Consider the following 26,789-nt stretch of genomic DNA (forward strand, 5'->3'; position numbering starts at 1 on the left):
GGCTATTGCTTTTAAGGTTATTCCTTTGTTCACAAGGGATGCTTTTCATGACTTAGTGTCCGAGAGCATCCGTACGTCAGTAATTCTTTGCTTTTTATTGTCTCGTAATTGTCCTAACTCTATATTTTATTACTCTAATTGTATTATTATTTTTATAAACATTTTATCATTACTAAACTTTTAAAATTTTAAAACCAAGCGTTTTTCACGCTGCCCATGGTAGAGAAGCTGTAACTAGAAGAACCTGAAGTCCCTTCCAGCCCAGCCACTCGGCTCTGCGATTTGTGAGGGCAGCGCCGGAGCAGCACTGTCACTCAGGCGGGCTCGCCTGACAGAAGCATCGAAGACCTCAGCGGGGGAGGATGGGAACAGCCACAGCCAAGGGAAATCTGCTACTTGGGAAATATTTTGGTGCTCATTCCACTTCAGAAAACAATTGGAGACCGTCACAATACAATGGCAATAACTGTAATGTGCTAATATGCAATACGGTAGAAGGTAATAGCAAAAGTGTTCTCTGAGGCCGGAAGACAGTATATATTTCAGTATGTTTCAGTATATATTTCAGGCCGGTAAATATTTCACTTTCCCGCCGTGCGAAGCCGCGCGGAACACCCGGGACGGCCCTCACGGCGCGGCGCCTCGGCGATCGACTGCTCATGCCGCGCGCGGCGCCGCCCGCGGGCGCGGCGCTCGATTGCGCGGGCTGCCGGTGCGGCGGGCGCCGCCGCCGCCGCCGCCATGCTGCGCTGGCTGATCGGCGGCGGCCGCGAGCCGCAGGGCTCGGCCGAGGTGGGTGAGCCGGCCCCCGGGCAGCCCGGCGCTTGGGGCTGGTGCTGTCGGGAGGCGCCGGGCCGCGGCCTTTCCCGCTGGGCGGGTCTTGGCCCCGGGATGGGTCGTGCTCCGGGCCGGGTCGCGGCCTGCGAGGCGGTCGGGCCGATAGAACGGGTTACGGAGAGCAACGGGGCAGCTGGGGAAGCACAGAGGCGAACCTCACTGTGTCTAGGGCTGCAGTTCGAGGGGGACATTGAGGTGCTGGAGCGTGTCGGGGTGCAGGGCTTGGAGCTCAAGTCCTGTGTGGAGTCCTTGAGGGGGCTCGGCTGGGTTTATCTTGGGGAAAAAGGAGGGAAAAGGATTAGTTGGTTGGATTTATCTTGGGAAAAAGGAGGCTCAGGGGAGATCTTACCACTCTCTCCAACTACCTGAAAGAGGGGTTAGTCCTGGGGGTTGGTGTCTTGTCGCAAGCAACCAGCGACAGGATGAGGACACCGTCTCCAGCCGCACCGGGGGAGATTCAGGCTGAGCATCAGAGATAATTTCTACACAGAAACAGTGATTGGATATTGGAATGGAGTGCTAAGGGAGGCAGTGAAATCACCATCCTTTGAGGTGTTTAAGGACTGGACGTGGTCTAGTTGACAAGGTGATGTTTATCATAGGCTGGGCTCCATCTCAAACGTGTTTCCCAACCAAATTGACTCTGTGAACAGCAGAACGACTGAGCTAAGCTCCTGCTTTGCGGGAGTTATGGTGTGTTTCATGCAGCTCTTGCAAGTCTTGCTGTCAGGACACTGAGGTCAATAATGTAAGTTATAGGCAGTAAGTTGTTATTTACGTGTCACAGTAGTTTGTAGTAGTTTTCCAGCATTTCTTCTTAGTACCTCATCCATGAAATATACTTTGTTATGGAGTGCACTATACACTGACATCCTTGCTGCTGCTCAGATTAAAAGTAACGTTACTGGATTAGAGGGAGAGATTTCTGGAGTTTTCATGTCTCTAAGACTCTGCTGAAGTTCTCAGCATGGATTTAACAAGAGTTAATTAAAGTATTGCTGTGCTCCATGCACTTCGTGCTTTTGTAGTCTAGGCAAGTATGACGAAATAATTATTTTTCAGCTGCTGTTTGTGAGCAAGTTATGCCAGTGTTATGGTTGACTTTAAAGGTCTGTACTTAATTTGTATCTGCACCAGGTTGGAATGTGTGGAAATACCTCTGACTTTTGTCATCAGTCAAAATGCCAGTTGGATTGCAGTCACATTTGCAGGCTTGTGTGCAGTTGTTTTTAGAAGGGGATAGGAAATACAATGCAGTTTTCTAAGATGCGCTAGAAACCGCATTGTTGTGTGTCCCTCTCCAAAGTTTAGACTCTGGCTTTGATTTATATACTGTGATTTAATAAAGCATGAGCACAAATCAAGGTATGGCCCACTTCTTCCATTCTGCCATTCATACCTTGGTTAAATCCAATCCACAGGGCTTCTTTCCTCATTGTTTTGCTCTCACAGAGTTGTGGAATGACAGTAATAATTTTGCTTCTCAGGTAAAAATCTGAAGAACAAGTATTGCTGAGGGTTAGTCCCTAGACTTTTCCCCTGCTGCATGATGTAATATTGTTTTATGTAATCATCTTTGTCACCATTAGTTCTGCAATAGGTAAGAAAGCCCACAGCAGTGTGTGGGCTGTGGATTTACAGTGTTTGTTTCCTGTGGTGTCACTTCAGACAGTTGTGTTAGAGAATGGCATTGCACTGGGTGAATAGAGGGGGCCTCTGGCAAAGCTGTCCTAAGTCTAAATTTGTGAAATGGAAAATTCTCCTTACCCTTTTTTTTTTTTTTTTTTTTTTTTTTTTTTTTAACTGTGGAATCAGAATTTTTTCACTTGCTGGGCAGCCATGGTGTTCGTCTTAGGCAGGGTGGCTCTGCTGGTGGGAGCACTCAAGTGCAGGGGCATCGTGGTCCATAGGAGCTAATCTGTCATGCTCCATGGTCCATAGTTCAGTTTTCCTGTGTACTCTCGTATCTTATGTTTTTCATTAATAGCTTTTGAAAACCTCACTTTGTAAATGCTTCACATCTTGGGAAGTTTTGAGGATGAGGTGAATTTTTTTTTCTGATTACTGTAATGTTGCTTACAGGTCATGCATAAAAATATGCATGTTGGGAATAGATTCCATTAACATCAATATTCAGCTTTTACCTCCAAAAACTTGATTGCTACAGGAGAGTCCAGTTAGTACTTTGTATAGAAAAATAGATTTCTTCAGAGAAAGAACACTCATGTAACCCAACACTTGGGTAAATATCAATGAAGATCTGAAGACAGCATAACTTGTTTTATGACTTTTATTGGGAAAAATATATTATTTTGTTCTCATGCATAAGTACCTTATAAGCACTGTACCTTTTAGTATTCACAGGCCTTGTTAGAGTTAAGATTAGACATGTTGTTCAAAAGAAATAACACTGTCTTGTATTGAACAGGAAGCAGCATCAGACTGTAGATTTGGGGTGTTAATGATACAAATTCTGAGACTTTCAGAATGGTGTTAAAATTTTTTTCTTAATGTATGTTTTCTGATTGTAGTATTGCTATACTGAGATTTCCTTAGGATTTTTAGAACACTCATTTTTTTAGAGAAATGTTTTGATTAGCTTATAATGGGTGAACTCCGTGTTATTTAATTTGTTATTACAGCCATGCATATTCTATTTGTATTATTTTAAAGTAGAACTGCTGTTCTCATGTGATTGCAAAAAATGAGGAACAGTTGCTTCATGAAATGCATCAGGTAGCACAAAATCAAGATAAAATCACAAGAGCTTAATTTAAAAATTAATAACTCTTCATTTAAAAAAACAGGTTTCTTTCTATCCATATTTATTAACAGTGTCATTCTTAGTTTCTGAAGAATATTGTCATAGTATCAATATCAAAGTAATAGAAAATAATTTATTGATCCTGCAAGAAAAAGTTCAACTTTCTGAGGATAACATGTTTGTGTTTCATGTGGTGTTACCTGTCATGTGCTGGGTGTACAGCATTCTGCAGCTGCTCTTTTTACAGTGTACATTCTATTGAAGTTCTCAAAGAGAGGAGAGTCTTGGAAATAGTATGATGTTGACTGTTGTGTAAGATAAATCTAAGGGGAGAGGGTATTGTCACTGAGTAACCACTGAGCTATTTAGATGGTTAAAAAAAAACAAACAACCTGACAAGTTGTTTCAGAATGTTTAAGATCTAAATTAGAAAAAAGTTGTCTTGAAATGAAATGATGATTGAGATTGGCAGAACCATTCTGCCTTGAAAATGCAGTTCTATGCAGTATTTTATTGACCCTGCCTAGTGATCAGCTTGCTCCAAGTGATTGATTGTTCTTTTAATTAATAGTCTAGTTGGGGGTAATTGCAGATGCTGTTCTATAAAATGATTAATCATTCTCTATGTTTTTTTAAGCAGTTTGCTTTGGTATTTTGTGAATAGAGTACCATCGGGTGATTTATATATTATGGAACAGAACAGCATTTGTCCTTATCTGTTTTAAATATGTTGTCTTTATATAGGATTTTAAAATTGAACAGTAGATGAAAGATATGAGAGTTTCACAGCCATCTCGTAAGAGGTGTACTTTAATGAAAAACTGAATGTATGGTGTATTCAGTCATGAAGCTGGCTTCACATGACAGCTTATAACTGAGCTGGGTTTTCAAGTCTCACTGTATCAACGATTAAATCAGTACAAAATGTTTTTGTTGAAAAGAAAATGCTATATTGTAATTTAAATACATACTATAGAAAGCTGTTATTTACATGAAATAACAAAATTATTATTTTATAGTGATTTTCTTTAAGGCAAAATGGTATTTCAGAAACTTTACACGTGGATCTGTATGTAGATTGTTAGACATTGTGAAGACCTGATGAAAATAATTGCATTAGTACAAAATAAATTAACTTCCTTTTTTATGAATTTTAGAAATCCTCTGTACAGACAATTGGTGAAGAACAAATACAGAATCCTTACACGGAGCTCCTTGTATTGAAAGGCCATCAAGATATAGTGCGATTTCTAGTGCAAATAGATGATTGCAGGTATGAAATGACATTTCAAATTGTTTCACAATGTCCTTGGCAATATGTTTGTAAAAATGTAGTAACATTTTAATCCTGTCTTTTTACTTTTGCGGGGTGAGAGCTGGAAAAACTGGTGTTAAGTCAAGGGATGTATACTCCCTTTTCTTGCTATGTTACTGTATCTTTTGGTTTCTCTTTTAAGTAATACTTTAATGAGAAAATGATGGTGATAATGTTACGTTTCTCAGTAAAGATTCATTTGTTTGTAAAAATCTCCTTTAGCTAATTCAGCTGTTCTTTTTCAGTCTGTTCCTGGTCTGAGTGCTGCCTTCTGTACATGCATAGATTCTCACAGGACAATATGCAGTACTACCTGCTGCTGTTCTAACAGGATGCATGTGTTTTATGTTTCAGAATTGAGGATAGCTGTTGCTTTACCTACTGGTTCTATGAAAGAGTGTAGTAGACTCCTACAGATGTGCTGTAGCAATTGGACATGACATCTTCAGCAACGAGTGTTGCTTTTCCTTTCTTTCTGATCTTTTGTTGCACTTTCTTTTGATGCTGTAGTGCTAAATTCACTTGAGCTTTAGTTAATGCAGTTTTCTTAGCTTTGCAAATTTTAAAGTTTTTAGCTACTTTATTCAGAATGACTACTTAGCACAAGTCACCATATGCCTAACCTCTGCATTAAAAGTCTCTTCCAGTTTGATCTGGTTCAACTTGCTATACTTGTTTGAAACCTGATAGTTTCTTTGTTTCTCTCCTTCAGGTTTCAGATATATGCACGTTTCTGTATACTTCCTAACAATCTCTGTCTGTAACTTCTGAAGACTGTTATCTATCTTCTGAGGACAGAGTTATCCAAAAACTGGAAATTTGCCTAAGATGAAGTAATTTTATTTTCTTTTATCACTTAGGAAGTGTGACTGAGAGAATGAATTATAACAATTGTACATTACAACCTAGTTTCTATTTTAGTTTTCTCTAAATTTACCTTGCATGTTCTTTAATTTAATATAATTTTATGAGAGAAGAAATAATTTTCTTCCTTAAAAATAAGGTTGTGGAGTCTTTATTTAGTCATAAAATGTAGTGACTCTTGACTGATGTGGAGAATTAGAAAATGTCTAGTGACTAAGAATATAAGTAATAGACAAGATTATCTCTGTTAAGGAGCTGTAGTAGTTTATATCTTTTACAGATTAGACACAGAAGGGAAATTCTAATATAACCATCAATACACTGCATGAAGTTAATATGACCAAGAGTTTGTTTTATATCCTTGCAGTGGACAGCAGGTGTTTAATGAAGGAAGGTTGTCTCCCTCCCCATGTACATTGATTGGAAGTGACCATGCTAGTGGTGTCTTCCAGTTCAGAAATGCCCACAGAATCTTATTTTCTAATGTTACATATATCTATATATGTATAAAAATAAAATTTCACAGAAGACTCCATGGAAGATTTTTATCTTGCTGGTTTTTATTTTAAATGTCATAAAAATACATATATCTATGTGAGGAAAGTTTCATGCATTCAAATGGAAGAATCTTGTGTGTTTTCTTCAGTCTTTTTTTTTTCCCAGGCAAGTTAGTAAAATAATCCTTTATCAAAGTATATTTTTCTCAAATGTAAAGTGAATATGTGTAATTCATCTTTATAGAAACACCACAGTATTCTTAGCTTGCACATGAAGTCTTATAAAAAGAAATCTTTTACCATTTTGGACTCCCTTATTTGGAGGCAGGTAAATTACTAAAGCTAAAATTATGATAATCATTGTAAAACTAAAGCCTTATTTGCGATGTTTAAGATAGGTTATGAAATAGCATATGGATAACGAGTGAATTGCATAGGTGGTTAGTATTCTGAGAGTTTGAGGAGTTTAATAGAGTTGTTTCAGTTGTTACTGGCAGTAATCCTAAATTTTATTTATCAAGGATATGGTATTTTCTATATTGTTAAACACACAATATTTTTCACTTGATTCTTTTTAGTAAGACTAGTATTGTTACTCAGCTTCTGAAATGTTTTTGTTTAGTTTCTGCAGCTATTCCATTGTGTGCTTTTTGTCAACTATTGTAAGCCAAGTTTCACGCTTCAGGTCTTTAGATAATATCATCTTAGTGAGAATTTTACAGAAGGATTTTCTTGTTTTCTCAGTGGCTCAGCTAAAACCAGTGAGTGGAAAATTTTCTCATATTGGTTTTTGAAGATACTAAATAAATCCTCTATGAATGTAACAGAAAGCTGGTTGTTTTTTTTTTTTTGTTTTTTTTTCTTCTTTGCTCTTGTACTTTTTAAATATGACGTAAGGCTCATATTGATTGTAAGATCACTAAAGAAGGCTAAGCCCCAGCAAGAGTCTGCCAAAAACTGGACTGAGATAAAACTGCAAGTAATACTCTAGAATTAGACATATTAAATTAAACAGAGTTCATAACACATTTTAAGAATAGATTTTTTTGTTGATCATTTGACCATTTCTTGCTCCTTCAGGAAACAGACAAGGTTATAGATGATGGCGATCATGACTGGAAAAGACTGAGGTGACCCATGAAGATGCTTTTTTATAACACTATTGGAATTCTTAAGTCCTGTTCTTATATTAGGTATATGCTGATAATCACCTATTTAAATATACTATTTCAGTTTAGAAACTGTAATTAGGATTTACAAATACATGTTTATTCTTTAAAGACTGAATCTGATATATCTTTGTAAGCATTTTTACTTCCATAAATATTTACTGCTTTTCCATTATATTACGCTATAATGAAGTTTTCATTTTGTTATGGTTCTTTGGTTTGTTTTTTTTCAGGTTTGCATCTGCAGGAGATGATGGAATCGTATTTCTGTGGAATGCTCAGGTTAGCTGTCTATTTTAGAAGAGGCTTGTGTGCTCTGGACAAGGTAGAAGTTGTAGAGAAGGGGTGGAAATGTCTAGGAGCAAAAAAAGTGGAATAAATAAGAATTGCTTCAGAGCTACTGTTTGAAAGTGATTTTCTGTTTAAAAGCAGAAGTGTGTATGAGGTTGTGACTTTAATTACTCTTTGAAAGTTTATTCTGTGTTTCCTGTAAATGCTGAAATGCTGACTAGTAACTCATCAAATATGTAGCAAGATCCCAGACTTGCCAGGATTTTTATATACATGTAAGATTTAAATACATTTCAGTATTTCTATTAGTAATACCTCTTTAGGATGATTGATTAATGGAGAGCTATCAAAAAAATTGTATTTAAAATATACCAAAGTCAGTAGGATTTAAACATTTCATGACGAACTGGCCCTTAGTTTCTTGCTGTGATAAAAACTTTTTTAGAACTTTTGAAAACCTTAAGAAGACATTAGTTTTATCATACAAATAGTGCTCTCTAAGTGTGACACCTGCTGTTTTGCTTTACTGCTCTGTTTCTCCATATAATTGACAAAACTGTAGAGAACCAATGAGGATTAGACCTAGGTTAAGGAAGTCTAGTATACATTGTTTAGAAAGAAGCCTGAAGGGTCTACAGTGTATCAAACTTCCAATTGAGGAAACAAAAATTGCAGATTTTAAATTTTATTTTAAATATTCTGAAAAAATTTATGTGACATTTATAATGATCAGAATAAGAGACTTGGAACTTTTCTTTTGGGCAGTTTCTGCTAGTGCTTTGCTGGCTTTGAGGACCTTTTATAATTTTATAATTCTATAATTTGGAAAAGTAAAGGGATTTTACTATTAAAACCCATGTGTGTGAATATATATGCCCAGTATTCTGAACAGCTTGTGAATTTAAAACTCATTTGGATAGCCAGCTTTATGAACTGAGTTCCATTTTCTACTTCTGTGGGACTTCTATTTTGTTTGTTAAAGCAAATCTTTGTACTTTTAATTTAAAACATTGATCCCCATCTGTCAAGAAGTTTGCAGTTAAAATTACCCTGTATTTTTGCTGTATGTTTCTTCTGCATGTTTGTTTGTAGGGTTTTACCATTTAACTAAAATGTTAGTGGAAGTAGCTGTAGTTGTCTAAAGCACCCCCTTGAATCTGTAGATAATGTGCATAGTAAATAAATCTGGCAGGAGGTTGGCCATAAATATAGGTCAGGTTTTTCCAATACTTAAGATTAAAAAAAAAAAAAAAAATTCAAGTAAGGGTTTGTCAACAAATTTGAATTGCTATAGTATTTATTAAGAAGGATGATTAGCCAATCTTTGCCTTAAAAGTAAATGAGTTTAATACAGAATTTTGTTCTTAAGGGCTTTTAGGGTTTTTTTACTTGGAGAATAATTTGCATTATGTTCTACTTCTTTAAACTTACTCATAGTATGTTATTTAATTTAAGATCTTGAACGTACTGAGGTAGTAAGTAGAAAATTCTTAAAAGTCTTTAGAAAGGAAGAATTTTACACTCATAGTAATTCTTGCTTTAAAAAGTCATTTAATACCTATATTTTATGCTACTTGTAGGCATTTTTTTATTTCAACCTTAATTTTTCATTTTTTTTTTTTCAGACTGGAGAAAAACTTTATGAACTTCATGGGCACACACATAAAATTACAGCTATAGCACCATTTTCTTCATCAGATGTTACTGAAGAAAAAACAGATTTTATTATAACAGCATCAGCTGACAGAACAGTTATTGTATCCTTTGATCTGGAGAGAATTTAAAATTCTATGGGCTTTTTGTGTTTTTACTTCTAGAGATAGCACTGACACAGGCTGCAGCCCATCTCAAAACTTAATGCCTACCAATACCCATTAGGTGTAATTGTATTACACAGGGGTTTGACTAGTTTTTGTAGATACAACCCTTGGCACAAAAAAAAAAAAAATAATCCATAATGGGCCTTTATGAATATATAGTTTAGGCCATATTGAGAAGACTGTCAGGGTTTAGGAGACTTGAGTCTCTGCCTACCTCTTTCCTAATCTGTCATTTAGTTACCAAAAGAGCATTTACATTTAGGATACATAGAAACCTCTCAGTTTCCTTAATAAATAAAGACAGGTTTGGGACTGCGCTAGTGGCAGACAGGTTCAAAAAGTGTCATGTTTCCATTCTACTGTGAAGGTACTGAGGAAAACCTGTGAATGTCTGTTGTTTTGTTTTATACATTAAGCTGTTATGTCTGGCTTATGGGTCATGTGGGCAGGTGTGTTAGAATGAATAGCATTGCTTTATTTTAGAATAGGTACATAATGAGTGGCTGAGAAGTGGGCATAATTCTTAACTTTTATTGGAACTCTTATATACCTCAGTTTTCTTTTTGAAAGAATGTAGATCAAAGGTAGTGCTGTGACTTGGTTTTACTACTGTGTCGGAAAAGGCGACCTACAACATTTAAAGGTTTTACACTCTTGATGAAAAATTTAACATATTAGTATGTAATTAAATATGTATTTCTCAGAGACCTTGATACTGTATTTCATAGTACTTACAGATTTATCTAACTAAAGCTCATGATCATTTCACTGAGAAATTCCCTGAAGAACTTTTGCAGGAGAAATATATCTGATTTTTGTTCTGCAGTGTTTGACAGTTCTTCAAAGACTGAATGTATGGTTGTCTGGAGGGAGTGATCTATGTGTTTGGAACCAAAATTTAGATCTCTTGTGTAAGACCAGTCATCTTACTGATGCAGGTAAAAATGGAAATGACTCATTATAGCTGTTAAAGTGCAAGTAAAATGGATCTGTATAATGATGCAAAACCAATTGGAAAATTCATTTTAATTCTAACGATAACATTATGTATTAGAGCCACTCTTTATTTTTTTAAATGTCAGATTTAATAGTTTCCGAACTAAGACTGTTTTTAATGTTCTGTGTTGTTTGAATTTTAGAGTATCTCAGATCTCAGTAACTGTACGTTATTTTGTTCTACAGGGCTAGAGCTCAGATGCTGATTTTTGTGTTTGCTGTAACATGTACCAAATCCTTTGATTGGCTTTTTGTGTGATTGAGTGGGAGTTTTATTATATTTCTAAGTGAAGCTTTGTAATAGTAGAACAGTAAAGATTACTTTTTTATTGTTAAGAATCAGTACTTCTGATGTAGAAAATGCATGTTTTGATAGTTATATAATAATCAGAAATGACTGTCAGTCATACTTTTCTGTTAAAAAACTTCTGTATTATCTGTCAATGTGAAGAAAATTGTTGCATGCTATTGCTATACTTTACCAAGATGCTTACTTGCTTACAAAGCTGTGAGTCACATTCAAAGGTGGAACTGATATTTGCCTTATTTTTGTCATAGAATAGAGTAGTGGTAGGCAAAGCCTTCTGAATCCTTGAGGATATAAATACATCTTTTGATTCACTATGAAATATCATGCTAAATACCAGTTGGACAGTGGTGCCTAGTATGAAGTGCTATTGAAACTTTGGTAGAAGGAATAATGGAATGTATGGCATGAGCTCTCTCTTCTGTCCTAATCTCTGACTTTTGTGGGGAAAGAGGTTGTTTATTCCTTGGGGAATTTTCCTCTGATGGTTCTTTGGCACAGGGTGGGGAAATTCTGTGCAGGATGAAGAAAGAAAGATGATAGGAAGCTGGGTATTTTATCATATGTTTTATTCTTTTTCATCTTGCTCTGCACATTATTTTAGAATTCTGCATACTTGAGGTAGGATCAGTATCTAATAATTTTGGTACTGCCTGTATTTAGAGCCTCAATAATTGTCATTGTGTTTTTAATACTGTCCAGCATTAGAACATAAATATCTTAATTGTATTTAAAATAAAAATATTATTTCCTTTCAGCTTCACCACAAGTTTGATGTTCAAAATTCTGCTTGATTCAGCACCAAAACTCCTGACCTTACCTCTGTTTGAGATAATATGTTAATTTCTGATGCTGTTTAAATTCAGGCAATAGACTTTGGTTTTGATAAGTGGAAAGATTGTTAAAAATTTTGTTAATAAGGAATTAGCTGTTTGTTGTGTTTTCTTATAATCAGTTAATATCCTTTTACCTCTTTTTTCAAAGGTATCAGTACTTTGGTTGAGTTGCCCAAAAATTGTGTTGCAGCAGCAGTTGGCAAAGAGCTAAGTGAGTATCTTGCATTTTCCAGTGTTCGTGCTCCTCCTTAACAGCTGCTTATCAGAGATATGTGTGCAGAGCATTCTGCTAGAATTGTATAGGAAAAGTAAATGGTATTAGGGTGTGGTCAGCAACATTTTTTTCTTTCACCATTGACAAACAGGAGACTATGCTAATCTTACTTGAGAATTTTTTAGAAATATGCATGACATACAAAACAAAACTTTTCTATATTTAGAATCATAGAATCATTAAGATTGGAAAAGATCTCCAAGATCATTGAGTCTAAACTTTGGCCAATCAGCACTTTGCCAACTAGCATAGAACTAAGTACCATATCCAGTACACCTTCAGGATGCTTAGTCCTCCACATCCCTGGGCAAGCCATTCCAATGCCTGACTACCCTTTTGTCTTGGTTTGACAAGACAGGAGTCTGTGAAGGAGGGCAAAAGCCTCCTGTGCAATGGAGAAGGCAAACTCCCTCCCTCCTAATTACCAGGATTTTTAAATTAAAAGGCTCTCAGGCAAAGATATGGGAATGGGAGTAACAATTCTTTACTAGGAGAAACTAAATAACAATTTAAAAAGGCAAATGCAATTGGTACAAACAAAACTAGTGATAAAGTCCACAACCTGACACCCTGAGGAGTTGGGGTGTTGGTATCAGTCCAGTTGAAATGATAGCTGCTCCTCTTGCAGTGGCTGATGAATTGCAGCTGAAGTGGTGATCTTTAGAATGGTATAGTTTTCTCTGAAGATCTGGTGGCAGTTGGGCTGGTCTTCCTCTGGGAATCCAGCAGAGAAAAAAAAAAAAAGAGCTGTCTCTCTGGGAATCCAGTGAAGCGGCCACTTCTCTGGGAATCCTGCCGAAGGAGCTGCTTCTCTGGGAGTCCCGCTGAAGGAGCTGCTTCTCTGGGAGTCCCGCTGAAGGAGCTGCTTCTCTGGGAGTCCCGCTGAAGGAGCTGCTTCTCTCGGAATCCCACAAAGAGAGAGCTGCTCTGTCTCCCAAAAAGGTACCACTTTATACAATAAAAGAGTGCTTGGCTTCCCCCTCTGGGTGGAGCATCTCACAATGGGATGGTGTAACGTTACCAGGCCTGCAGTGAGTCAGTCAATGGCCCATTAACAAATGATTACCTCTTTGGAGTAAACCATCGTTCTTGGAAGAGATAATAAACCTGCCCAACCTCCAACAGATGGCAAATAGAATACAAGCTTATCTGACAAACCAGGACACCTTTCAGTGAAGAAATTCTTCCTTATGTCCAACCTGAACCTCCCCTTGAACAGCTTGAGGCCACTTCCTTTTCTCCTGTGACTTGTGGCCTGTGAGAAGAGGCCAATGCCCATTTTGCCATGACCTGCTCTTATGTAGGTGTAGGAAGTGAAAGGTCTCCCTTTACTCCATGCTAAACAACCCAAGCTCTCTTCTCATAAGACTTGTATTCCAGACCCTTCACCAGCTTTGTTGGTGTTCTTTGGACACATTCCAGCACCTCAGTATCTTTCTTGTCATAAGGGACCCAGAACTGAACACCGAACTGGAGGTGTCACCTCCAGTGGCTGTTGTGGCCTCACCAGTATGAAGTACAAGGGGACAAACACTGCCCTGGTCCTGCTGGACACACTGTTGCTGACACAGGCCAGGATGCCACTGGCCTGAGCCACCTTGGCACCCACTGGCTCATGTTGATCAAGTAGGACCTGTTTTTCTTAAACCGACACTGTCTGATTCCTGTGTGCGCTGTGTGATCACACTCGAGATAATTTGTTTCATCACTTTCTCTGGCACTGAGGTTCAGCTGACAGGGCTGTGGTTCCCTCAGTCCTTCCTACAACCAGTTGTGTAGATGGGCATCGCATTGGCCAGCCTCTATTTGACTGGAACCTTCCTGACTATGATAAATGATGGAGATTAGCTTGGTGAGCTCTTCCATCAGCTCCCTCAGGGTTAGTGCCACCTGACCTGTCCACAGATCTGTTTGCAGCAGTTGACATTTATTCTTCTGGAGAAGGTCTGGAATTGCTTATCTGAGCTGTCAGATACTCAGATTCTCTAGAGCCTCCATATCCTGGGATCTGAAGTATGAGGTATTGAAGATCTCTAACTATCCAAAGCTCTAATGAGTAGCTTTTGTAGTACCCTTGAGATAGAAAAGAAATGACAAGCCTGATTAAAATAAAGTCTTAATTTCTGACTATATTGGTTGCCGTACTAGAGGATATTGCATTGTTTTTGAATATTAATATTTCAGACAGATGAGTCCTGAAGAAACTTATTTCACTTTTAGTAACATATCCATAGAGTCTGATATTTTTCACTTCTGGGTTTGACCAGTTTTCTGAATTTGAGAGTTACTAGGCTGAAGTGTTTTATCCTATATTTGCTGTGGTTAAGAGGCCTTAATGGTAACACTGAAGTAAGTGCTTCCTGTTTCTTGATGTTATGAGTGATCATAAGTGGCTCTTACATGGTCTGACTTAAAATGCTTAATTTATATCTCTGAAAATGTTGTTTTATTTAGGCATAGCTCCATCTTATTCCAAATGAAAAAGTTTATTTTGACAATTTTGCTATCTTTGAAGTAATTTTTAGGTTGAGTGCTTCTAACAATGGGTCTGAAGTTTGGAATATCCTTGAAGTAAAGCGCCTTGTTGACCATCAGGATAACATTTCATCATTAATCAGTGTTAATGGTAAGAGTAATTTTATAATGTTACTGGTTTTGTTAGTTACCAGTGGGATATTTCACCTATGGATTTTTTATTTGAACCAAAGTTTTAACTGGAGTAAAACTTAGTAACCAATGGATGTACCTTTTTGTGTAGCTGCAAAGGTATATCTCTATGACAAAATATAATTCCTTTGTTTATGGATTTGTAATGAAACGAAACCAGGCGAATTGTAATGTAGAAGTGTTCATGTCATTGATGGAAATGGAACTCTTGGTCTTTCTGTTGTGAAAGTTAAAAATGCTACATTTTTTGTCTTGTTCCTTCTTATTCTTAAAATGAGATACACGATGCCATGGCTCTTGCAGTTGTAGTCCTAAGGTAATTGGAGATTTCGAGTTTGCAGATGTGAGCCTGCATATAGGTCCTCTGTAGAGAAGGTCTGGAAGCTGATATGATCTATGCTGCTCATAAGGGTAATACTGAAATTCTGTCTGCTCTGATGCAAATATCAGCCCTTTGTACTCTTTTGTTCCCTGTGAGTTTTTTTTTTTTATGGAGCACTCCATAGCCAGGAAAATGTATTATTGCTGGGGGAAGAGAGTGTGTATTAATCCTTGGGTCTGCCTGGCGCAAAGGGGCTGTGTTACACAGGTAACAGGAGGCTGGAAAAAAGAAAACTTGGATTCTATGGTACATGTTTCTGAGCTTAACTGTTGCCATTATTTTCTCCTTTTTGATTATGAAAGGCAAGCAGTGTTTGGCTTCAAAAGATGACATGCTATCTGCATTAAATACTGTTGTAGAAGTTCCTTTCCATGTGTGATAAAGTCATCAGCCACTACTTCAATATTGTCATTAACTCATTCATTTGATTTTTGATTAGTATATCTATTTATGGCAAAGACATACTTAGCTGTGTGTGTGGGATGTCTGTACACCTGCTTTTCCAAGGAATAGAAAGGCTTTGTATGTAGAAATGAAGTTCAGATATTTGTACACACTTCTGGTGGTGTTCCTTACCTTTGCAACTCTGTGCCGTGCACTGTGGCCAGTGAATGTTCTCCTTCCTAATTCTAATTTTACGTAAGAGCTTGTCTGAGCTATATCAGGTAATTAGATGAGTATTTACTCAAAGAGAGATATTTTTGTCCAGTCAGTTATGCACCGCACATTCTACATAGCTTTACACATAAATGGGCTGTCTTCCCTTTCTAGCTAGGGTTGTAGTTTTGTGTGAAATTTATTTTTTTAATATGAGATTTCTATGTGTGTTTTTTTTCCTTCAGATTTGACTTTTGTGACAGGTTCTTACATAGGTGAGTTAATAGTTTGGGATGCACTTGACTGGACAAAGCAGGCATCTGAGTGCAACTTCTGGGACTCCTCTGTCCATCCAGATGTACAAACAGAAATAAAGTTATCCCAAAGCCCACATGAATCTTCAGTTCAACACTTGACATCTGACGATGAGGTAAAAAGCTTCAGAGTAAATTACTTTAAGTAAGCTAGGGTGGTCTTACCACTGAATACTAAGTGGTTTATATTTTCAGTTTCCTTGTTTTAATATGAAAAGCCTCTTTTAAATATGCACAGCTATTTTATATAAAATACTGGCTGTTGACTTATATGAAGGGTTTAATATGTTGATGGTGTGGAAACTAACATAATGGACTGTAAGAACAGCATTTCATTTTGACTAACAAAGATTTATTACTTGTTTACAGTACCACTAGAGAAAAATAAATATGGGTGTGTGTATAATGGCATGCATCTTTTGTTTTCCAGCCTCTGGAAATACAGTTTTCCCAGTAATACACCTGTTTGAGCAGTTACAGCTGAGGTTACTATAAGAATACTATGGGGTACTATTTTAGAGCAGGCATATGTCTATGCTTAAATACTAAATCAGTATTGTGCTTTCTGTTCAGGTGGACTATACAGAATTGTATACTCAAATATGTTTCCAAGAGCCTGTCTACTATATTCATGCTTTAGAGATAAGTTCTTGGTCAGAATACTTAGTTGTAACTCAGTTATGATACAGCAAATACTAAAAATACTCAGGTTGATATTTAATTTTGTGAAATGTTACCAACATTAAATTAAATGTGGCAAAATAAGTGGGATTTTGTTTGGGGAATGTAGGTCAGTTATTGAGAATGTTTAAGAAGAGATTCTTGGAAATGGATTCAGATGTATAAGCTGTAACAAAATAAAAGCTGTGTAAAAGCCTGAATATAGGGTAAGGACCAAATAGTTGCCGGATGCATTTGCCTCTTTCTGAATAGAACTTTCCTAAAACCCTGGAGAGAGAAATACTGTGGGATCTGGGGGGCTAAAAAAGATGTAGTTGCCTTCAAAGATGAGATTTCCAGTGGTTTTGTTATCAATGAGCCAAAAGTTAATTTTATTTAGGGTAGTTCTGTAATTTGGCTTCAAAACACAGATTCCATACTTGAAGGCTACATATTATGTATTTTAAGGGAGTAGGTAAGAATTTGAGGAAGGACAGAAGTTGTCAAAACATTCAGTGTGGAATCAGGGGCTGCTGAAGGCTTTCTTCCATGCACGGAACTGAACTAAATAAATTGCTGTGATTTTCTTTTTTTTCATTGTGAGAGTTTTGAATGATGGGAAGAACAGGTGGATCTAGTGTTCTTAAACGCGGCAAAATAAAAGGTGCATTTAAGGTAGTGCTGTCTGTATTGTAAAGCTTCTTAAGGAACTTGAAGGGTGGTGTAGAAATGTATTTGTCTAAGGTATTATTTTGTTATGTGCTACCTCAAAGCAGAACACTGTTCTTCATGTTAAAAAAATAGGTAAAATATAAATAACTGTAAAATACATGTTTTCTCTGCTTTCCAGACTTGGTAGTCAGGTAGCTGGAGAAGATACACTTGTCTAGTTTGACACTGACTTGTAGGCAAAACATGATTCAGAAACAAATGGAATGGTAAAGGTTTTCAAAACTAGGAAACAGTGCTAAGGAGTGTATCTGCTGTCATGGTATATGTGTGTTTAGCTTGCCTGTTAATGGAACTGTACAATTTATGCTTCTTATGTTTTGTTTTCTTGGATTTTGAGATGACCAGGATTTTGCCAGGGCTTGTGAAAAAAGAAGAATGCTCCACGAAGAGCATATTTTGCAAAGCTCTAAGATTGTATGGCTCAAGGTGGAAGAGTTATGTGGAAGGCCATTGAATTTGAACCTTATGCAAAACTAGGATAATAGACTCAGCGGTTTGTTTTTTTGTCTTGATTTGGTAGTGGTGGTATCAGAAATCTGTTCAGTTTCAGTGCTCCCACAACAGATACACATAAGAGAAAAAAAAAAGAATAAAAACCTGAACAGAGAGTTTTGAACAATGTCAAAACAATGATGAATATATATAGGAAACCTTAGTCAAAAGACCGTAGGTTACAAGTTGTACAGAATGTTGACAGATGTGTAGTGTGAATTGTGTGTGAGATAATAATGTTTGGGTTGTGTAAAGGGAAGCTGGCTGCTGGCTAGAGAAGTGTTCGAGAGCACTAAACAAGGCATGTTCAAAACTAAAAACATTTACTGAATGGAAACATTTTGCACTCTTCTCTGGAGCTGAATATTAATCATGTGTACATACACAGGATTGTACACTTGTCCTCTTTTAAGTTCATCAAAAGATGTGAAGTGGTCCAAGTCCAAGGATTTGTTTCTGATGTCTTTGGGTCATGATGGTTATGAGATGGAATGCCTGCAGTCTTTTGAAGAAGAGCATTGGATGCAAGATGCAGTATTGTGTAATACTTTACTATGAGAGAGTTCCTTTTCTGAATTAAGTGGAACTCAAATGCTTGAGCAAGGTCTCTTTATCTATCTTTATCTTCAGCTAAGAATAAACCTTAAGTTTTATTGATAAAACAAGAGTTTTTCAAAGCATGGGACATTATTTTACTGTAAGAACATAAGCATTTAATTACAGAAATGTATTAATTGGTTAATATCCTTAGTTTCTGATTAGACTGTGAGGAACAGGATAAAAGGACAATCTAAAAATTACTGCTTAGAATATAAAATTATATTCCACATTTACTTTTAAAAAATCCATCTCTTTTTATAATTTGCTAATTTCATATGTTTGGGGTAAAGCAGTAACATGAGGATGGAAGCAAGCTAGGTCATAGTATCATGGGAAATCCATTATATGCAAGGTGATCTTTCAGTATCTGTTTCTGTAAGTTGCTCTATTGAATTTTCTTTCCAGTGCGTTTTTGCTGCTGTTGGGAAAGGCATATACGTATATAATCTCCAAATGAAGCGTGTGATTGCCTGCCAGAGAACTGCTCATGACTCCTCTGTGCTGCACATTGAGAAGCTTCCAAACAGGTACAGAATAGTACATTTTTTTTAATGCAATAAAGAAAAGGGTGGCTAGTGACAGACTGCAAAGCTACATTGGGTTTCCAGGGCAGGGACTTGATTTTCAATTTGAGCTGCTTTTATTAGGTAGAGCTTGTTGATCTGACTTTGGAAAATTTGTCATTGTAATTCAATGGGAAAACCTATATTCCAGTATTACTGGTACACAGGCTGAAAATATCTTGACTATTTTCAAAATCAGATTTGATTAAGCACTTTTTTCTGTATTGTGAAAATATAGCTTAATGGCATTTTACTTCTGGAAGGCAAAGGTATATAGCATATTCAGAATATATTTTTCATTAAATATTTTATAATACTTGAAATGTTTTAACAAAAATTAATAACTTGCAGTTTTTGTTTCTTAGTGCAGAGTTTCTAGCTGGAATTTGTTTTGACAGACAATTTGGACAAGTTGCTTCATATATATGTATATGCTATAATATACTATAGATAATAGTATTAGATCCTGTTATGTTCTTGTTCAATGGGGAAAAATCTTCCAGAAGATAAAAACTGAGGTCTTGGTCTTATAAATGCATGTGTTCTAAGCTGTTCTAAATGTAATGAAACAGAGTACATTTCCTTTCATTATTTTTCTGTAAGAAAAAATAGGATTTTGCTTAATGAACGTAAACTTACAGAAACCAGTTAGAGGAACTGTGTTTGCAGAGCCTAGACTGGTTGTGTTTTGGGTTACATAGCTGTATGCTTTTAATATGGAGCTGAAAAGGTTTATTTTTCCACTTATTCTAAACATCTATTATCCTTCTGCTACTAATGAAATTTGTTTTCTGTGGAACATCTGTACACCCTGCTACATTTAAGAGTTCTAGTAAACCTGAGGCACTTACTGTCTCTTTCATAGAAGCATGACAAGATGATTTGCACAGGTAAGTGTCCATGACAGTGTTGCTTATCAACTGTTTTTACAGGCAGCTGATCTCCTGTTCAGAAGATGGCAGTGTGCGCATTTGGGAACTCAGAGAAAAGCAGCAGCTGCCAGCTGAACCAGTTCCAACAGGTTTGCTAGTAGTGAGGAGTGAAAGGAACATTTAAAAATCCAGTATTCACCACATAGGAATAGAGAAGCTTTCAGGTTTTTTAAAGAGAGATAATGTCTTTTGTTTAACCAACTGATTACAGGTGTGGGAGGGAAACTGAAGAGAGCGTGTGTGTTCAAATCCTCCAACATCTGATTTGGGATGCTAAAAGGTCCAGCTGAAGCAATGCTGTGCCATAAAGCTTACTTACAGTTTACAGTTGTATGAGACGGTTAAAAAAAACCACCTGACAAACCTTGATCCTTTCCTCCTTGTCCCAGACAGTACTGGATTCTTTACCATACAAGAATAAGTAACTGCAGGACTTTGTGACAAAAGCTGCAGATAAGCAGCTGGCAGCAAAGAAGAAGTTTTCCACATCTCCTCTTTGAACTTGGAATTATATTGGGACTTGGTTTGAAGCTGTATCCAAGCTCACATACTGCCTCTGGGCACTGCAGTCCTCAGAGCTAGTTGATTATGTTACAGGGAGCATTTTCCCCAAGTGTAGATATTCACAGAATCACAGAATGGATAAGGTTGAAAGATTCTACACTGAGTCATGTGGTATAACCTCCCTGCTCAAACAGGAGCACATAGAGCACATGGCACAGGATTGTGTCCACATGGTTCTAGAGTATTCCCAGTGAGGGAGACTACACAACCTCTGGGCAACCTGTTCTGGTGTTCAGTCACCCACACAGTAAAGAAGTTCATCCTCTTATTCAGGTGGAACTTCCTGTGCATCAGTGTCTGCCCAATGCCTCTTGTCCTACTACTCAGCGCCTCTGAGAAGAGTCTGGTCCATTGTCTTGATACCTCCCTTCAGATACTGATAGACATTGATGAGGTCCCCTCTCAAGGCTGATCAGGCCCACTGTCCTCAGCCTGTCCAGCTCCAGTCCTCTCATAATTTTTGCAGCGTTCTGCTTGACCTGCTTGCTTGTTCTGAGGAGTCCAGAACTGGACACTCTCCAGGGGAGACCTTGCTAGGGCTGCATACAGGGGCAGGATCACCTTCCATCACCTGCTGGCAATGTTCTTCCTAATGCACCCCAGGATACCATTGGCATTCTTGGTCATGCTGCTGGCTCATGGACACCAGGACCCCCAGGTCCTTCTCTGCAGAGCTGCTCCCCAGCAGGTGCCTGGGGCTGTTCCTCCCCAGGTGCAGGACTCTTCATTTGCCTTTCTTGACTTTCAGATGGTTTTCTCTGCCCATTTCCAAACTGGTGAGGTCCTTCTGAAGGGCTGCACAGTACTCCAGAGTGTTGGCCATTCCTCCCAACTTTGTCTTCCCAGTGAATTTGCTGAGGAGGCACATTCCACCTTTTACAAGTCAAGGATAAACAAGTGAAACAGTTCTGGGCCCAGTATTGAACCTTGGAGGACTCCACCAGTAACAGGGCTCCAACTGTGCCACTGATTTTGGCCCACTGGGATCTGTTGTTCAGCCAGTTTTTGATCCACCTCACTGTCTATTCATCCAGCCCACATCCCTGAGTATGTCTATGAGGATGTTGCGAGATACAGTGTTGAGATCCCGGCTGAAGTTAAGTAGACAATATGCACTACTTTCCCCTAGACAACAGACTACTTTCCCGTCATCCATCCAAGTAGTTGTTTCATTGTAGAAGGTAATTAGGTTGGTCTAACATGACTTACCTTTATTGAACCCATACTGCCTATTCATCATCTTTTCATCCATGTAGATAGAGATGGTCTCCAGAATGAAATGTTCTGTTACTTTTTCAGGAATTGAGGTGTGGCTGACTAGCTGGTAGTTTCCTAGACCCTCCTTCTTGCCCCTTTGGAAAACCAGGGTGACATTTGCTTTCTTCTAGTCCTCAGCACCTCTCCTGATCTCCATGACCTCTTAAAGATGATCATGAGCAACCTTGCAATGGTGTCCACCAGCTCTCAGCACTTGTGGATGCATCCACTCAGGGCCCATGGACTTGTGAATGTCAGGTTTGCGTAGATGGGTTCTAACCTAATCCTCCTTGACCACAGGAAAAGTCTTTCTTCCAGCATTACCCTGGTCTGCTGGATCAGAGAATACTGAGGGCTGGTCTTATCACTGAAGACAGAAGTGAAGTGCAGTACCTGACTTGTCTGCATTCTGGTCTACAGGGTCCCTCCCTCCATTTAGTAACAAGTCCACATTTTCCTTAGTTTTCATTTTATTCTTGATGTATTTGAGGAAGCCCTTGTTGTCTTTGACACCCTTGACCAGTTGTAATTCCAGATGGGTCTTGACCTTCCTTGTCTCATTTTTATTTACTCTTACAGCCTCTCTATATTAATTTCAAATGGCCTGATCCTGCTTCCATCTCTTGTGTATTTCATTCTTATGCTTGAGTAATAACAGTTCCTTTGTAGTACTTGCTACTCTTTGACCAAGCTCCCCTGCACACTGGCAGTTGTGGTCTTCAGCAGGTGCCGTGGACAATATAATTTGTATCAAGGACTGGGAGCAGCAACAGACTGTTGCTTTTCTGTAGGAATTTTTTTTATTCAAGGTGTGAGTAATTTTCCTGGTGTATCTTGTTTACCTAGCTATTCATCTCTTGTTGTTAACTTTTGAAAATGTATTTTTGCTGCCTGGGTTGACTTAGAAACACTTTTTCAGGACTATTCTATCTTCAGCATTGCTGATGACAGGTTGATTTGCATAGTGACAAGTGGTATTTGGTTTCACATTAGAAATTTATACATCCTATGAATCAAGATGTCTGGAAAAAACCTTAGGGAGATACTGCTGTTGATTTGCACTATTTTTATTCTACGGATCCACTGAGAAGCTGTTCATCTCACCAGTTATCTCCCTTGCACCAAGTTTAGCACAATTCTAGTTTTATGTGCTGATAGCACTGAAAGAAGGATTGGGAATAAAGTCTGAATTGCATTGTCAACAGAACCCAGCCTTCTTACTAGTTTCAGTGCTGTTACACAGTTCTGGGGGCTGTGGCTGCGTACTTTTGTGCAATCTAAATGGAACATGTGGAGTACTGTCTTTACACTCCACATTTGCTGATAGTTTTTGCTGAAGGAAGGAGGCAATGGACTGGCACTTAGATGCTGTAGTGCAGAACATACAGAAGGGAGATTGGCGCCTCATTTTTGTGCTCTTTGCACAAGTAACAATTTAGGAGGGCAGAGCAAAGATAAACACCTGCACTAACTTGTCCTGCATCTACTTTTGCTGTTCAGTTCATTCTTTTAGGAAGTCTTTGTATTTGTTCCTAAATCTGTGTATTGCGTTATCCAGGTGTGTAATTCAGCATGTTTTCTAAATTACATGAAGTGGGACAAGTAGCTTTGTTTCATTCTTCCCTCAAGATGAATAATCTTGATTATAATTATTATAATAATAAGATGCTAAAGGGCTGCACAGTACAGTGCTTCTGTCTGCCACACAGTGAGTCCTGCTTTTAGATTTTATGTGGCTTTTGTAATTCTCTCTTTAGCTGGAAGAAATAAATGGTATTTGTGATTTTTGTCAAAATAAGAGATTTTTTTCCCCTCTCAGGGTTTTTCAACATGTGGGGATTTGGAAGGGCAAACAAGCAGGCAAACCAAGCTGCTAAGAAGATGCAGGAGAATACACCTGTGTATTTCTTGGATCTGGTTGGTGATTTGATTGGTCATTCATCAGCTGTGCAGGTAGGTCAGCTTTAGTAAGAGTGAGAAAAAGTGAATGTTAGTAAGTAACATAAATTTCACAGTGTTTTTTGAAATCTACCTTTTGACTGTTGGGCTCTGGAGGCTAGGAGCACATTTTGTTGTATCTTTAGTGCAGTGTGAAAACAGTAATACACACTGATTTAATATTCTAATGACAATTTACTTGCTCACTGATGCCTGATGGCTGTGTTTGCACATAAATGTTAGAGATAATCTGACAGAGTATTTGGCTTCATTTAGAGACTGCAGACAATACAGCTGGGAACCATGTACATACCCAGATTTCATCTTAAGTTTACAATCTAAAGAAGGGCTCCTACAAAAAAAATACCCAAACCAAAACACGCAGAGTAATTGCTTAGCCCTCTGTGCTGTGAGCATTAAAGAGGTCTTTTTTTAACTTAAGCAGTACTACCAGTATTATTCCATGCTTCAGTCTGCCTAAAATAGTGTGTGTTTTTTTTAAATGGCATTTTCCCTCCACACTTTTCTGTCACAACTTATTGGGGCAACAAAGCACTTCGTTACAGTGGACTTCTACATACATTCTTGGCAGGAGCAGGGGGTAGAGCAGTTAGAAGGGGATGATGTGGTTCTGGAGTAGCTTTGCTCACAAGCATTCATGAGACAGACTGGATTTCAGACTACTGTTGCTAAAACCTGAAAGCTTTTCTTTAATAGCTGAGGTGAACCTTTCTGCTAAAGGGGTTTCTTCAAAGCTGTCTTTCCCTTTCTGCCATCTGTCTTTTGAAAAACTGTTGGAGAGGGTCTTATCCACTTGGAAGGTTGCTATCTAAGCAAGAGGGCATAGTGTGTAATTCAGCAAGTGACACAAAGAAGGTGAGAGGCAAATGTTGGGTCTTGGCTGAGATGCAGAGCAAAGGAGTAATGGAGATGATGGTGGATGTGATTTCCTGCAATGTTCAACATACGGAAAATTTTGGGGTTTTTTAAACTCTGGGAAGACGGGAGCTGTCGAGAAAGAAAATGTGGAGTGGTGATGAAATGTGATGGCCAAGATGAAGACTTGGCAGACTATGTCTACTGGAACCCTGTAGCTATTAAGTGACCATTCCCAGGGCAGGTAGGCTTTGGCCTGAGTGCTTCCTCCAGACAGATCCCTTTAACAAACTGGCCATAGTGACATCACTGGTTCCATTGGCTGTCACGTTGAACTGCAGTTAGTGGTTAATTTTAGGCAGTCTTGTGAAGATCTCAGAAGTCATGTGTTTAACTCATGATTAGTCAGCTCCATTGGTCTTGCAAAACCCTTCCACTGGTGCTGTACTTCGCTTCAGTATTGTGTTTCTTGACTTCCTCTGTGTGACTAGGCCTGTGTCTGTCACAGCTGTTTGGTCTTTCCAGGTCTGCTGCTAGTATTCTGGTGTGTTGCAGGGGGGAGGGGGGATAGTGTTCTGTTCCCAAGAAACCAGATCAGAGTTCATGCAAGTAATTCACTCTTGTACTGCTTACTTGAAACAAGCTTCTTCAGAATTCTGTCCTTTAATTTCCTTATCTGTAAGGCTTCACTGCTTTTTTTAGACTGAGATCTTTCAGTATTAAATGACTAAAGAGTTTGGTTTTGTGTAGCAATTTTATGGCATCTCTAACATACAGTATGTAATTTTGTATTCCTATTTATAAGCAGAGCCATTTCAGATACATATGTTTGTTTAGTTCAGCTGTGCACTAAATAATTAAACAAGTTGACCATCTTGTGCAAGCATTATGGTAATAATAGTTGTTTCATTGCAGATGTTCCTGTATTTTGGTGAACTGGGATTGGCTACATGCTCTGCTGACCACCTCATTATTTTGTGGAAGGATGGTGAACGAGAATCTAGCCTCCGCAGTTTAACACTTTTTCAAAAATTGGCACAAAATGGTGATTTGCAGCTCAAACTTTAAATTGTTTGAATACAGGCTGTATTGTAAAATGGATGTGTTGTAAACATGAGTGTAAAGAATCTGGGAATCTGACTGCTTGTAGGGCTTACACTTAATGTCATGTGTTGTACTGGAACTTCTTTTAGTTGCTACTCTTCTCAAAAGGAGGATTTTGAATTTTGTTATGCTCCGTCAGCAGAAATCGTGTTCTCTTGAAAGACTGAAGGTAATGATGACTCATTAAATAGTTTCTAATATTATTCCAAATGTTTAAAATTATCATGGGTGAATGTCAAAATTAAGAATTATGAAATACGTTAGATATATCATAATTAAAGCAGTTGAGGGCATCCACAGTGCTATGTGCAGGAAGAAGGCATGGGAAGAAATCTGCAGCTTTCTGCTCTATCTAATTTATTTCTAGAAGCTGAAATTTTCTTCACTGATGCCTCAGATTTGTATGTATACGGAAAGCCCTGAAAGAAAGCATTCTCAAATAGAAATTTTGCATTTGAAGTTAATATCCTGGACAAATGGTAAGAAAAAGGAAAAAAGTAGGTAATGCCAATTTGTCAGGTTCTGATTTTTGGCAAACTGAGGTACATAGAAACTGCTTACTAGTAGTAGCTGCAATTTTACTTGGATTAGCCTACATTACTGGAGTTTATACAGCATTACTATTACACCATTACCAAGTTTAGCATGCAATTAGTGTGATTAATTTAGCTTGGTCTTTCCATAGTGCATTCATCAAATTAATTTGTATCTAATAAAAAGCATTTGCCTTACCATGAATTTTCAGAATGTAAAATTCTTTCTTAAGCAGTAGGAGTTGATATTTCAATAGTAGTGAATCTGTGTTTTGCCATATGAATACTAAATTCTCAACTGAACTCTGACTTCAGAGAAATCTGCACCAAGTTTGTAAGGATAAAGAGTATTTCAGGGTTAAAAAATAAGTAGCTAAGTACAGAGGTACTAAGAGTCTGTGATAGCAGCAGATAAACAGGAGTAGGGAAAGAAATGCAAAATAAAACATAAAGCTCAAAGCACAAAAGCAAAAACTAATCAACAGACAAGCAAATAATCCCTTCCCCCCCAGAAAAAAAAAAAAAAAAACAACAAACCAAAAAATGAAGCAAAGTTAAATCCAGATCTGATACAAAGAAAGCATGAGGGAGGACAAGATAATGAGTGG

At 37.8% G+C, this 26,789-nt stretch overlaps 1 protein-coding gene across 2 annotated transcripts; it reads left to right on the forward strand.

The window, feature by feature from the left end:
• Window positions 1-695: 695 nt before the first annotated feature.
• On the forward strand, window positions 696-26,386 carry WDR41 (WD repeat domain 41). Of its 2 annotated transcripts, none has more exons than XM_021531838.2 (13): window positions 696-792; window positions 4,759-4,874; window positions 7,680-7,728; window positions 9,363-9,494; window positions 9,862-9,924; window positions 10,384-10,495; window positions 11,845-11,907; window positions 14,486-14,596; window positions 15,862-16,046; window positions 18,820-18,941; window positions 19,910-19,998; window positions 23,550-23,683; window positions 25,460-26,386. In XM_021531838.2, the coding sequence occupies exons 1-13, from the start codon at window positions 742-744 to the stop codon at window positions 25,610-25,612; spliced, it is 1,380 nt and encodes a 459-aa protein (XP_021387513.2). In that variant the 5' UTR covers window positions 696-741; the 3' UTR covers window positions 25,613-26,386. The 2 variants fall into 2 exon arrangements, with proteins under 2 accessions (XP_021387513.2, XP_077646342.1); XM_077790216.1 differs by having other exon boundaries at window positions 15,880-16,046.
• Window positions 26,387-26,789: the final 403 nt, after the last annotated feature.

Source organism: Lonchura striata, chromosome Z (assembly GCF_046129695.1).
Source record: "Lonchura striata isolate bLonStr1 chromosome Z, bLonStr1.mat, whole genome shotgun sequence".
NCBI classification, from domain to species: Eukaryota; Metazoa; Chordata; class Aves; order Passeriformes; family Estrildidae; genus Lonchura; species Lonchura striata.

Excerpts from the sequence above, each read along its gene's own strand:
- WDR41 (XM_021531838.2), top strand. The coding sequence starts at position 742 with ATGCTGCGCTGGCTGATCGGCGGCGGCCGCGAGCCGCAGGGCTCGGCC. Across the intron at positions 7,729-9,362 it reads TATTTCTGTGGAATGCTCAG|ACTGGAGAAAAACTTTATGA; the intron begins GTTAGCTGTCTA and ends TTTTTTTTTCAG. Across the intron at positions 23,684-25,459 it reads GTCATTCATCAGCTGTGCAG|ATGTTCCTGTATTTTGGTGA; the intron begins GTAGGTCAGCTT and ends GTTTCATTGCAG.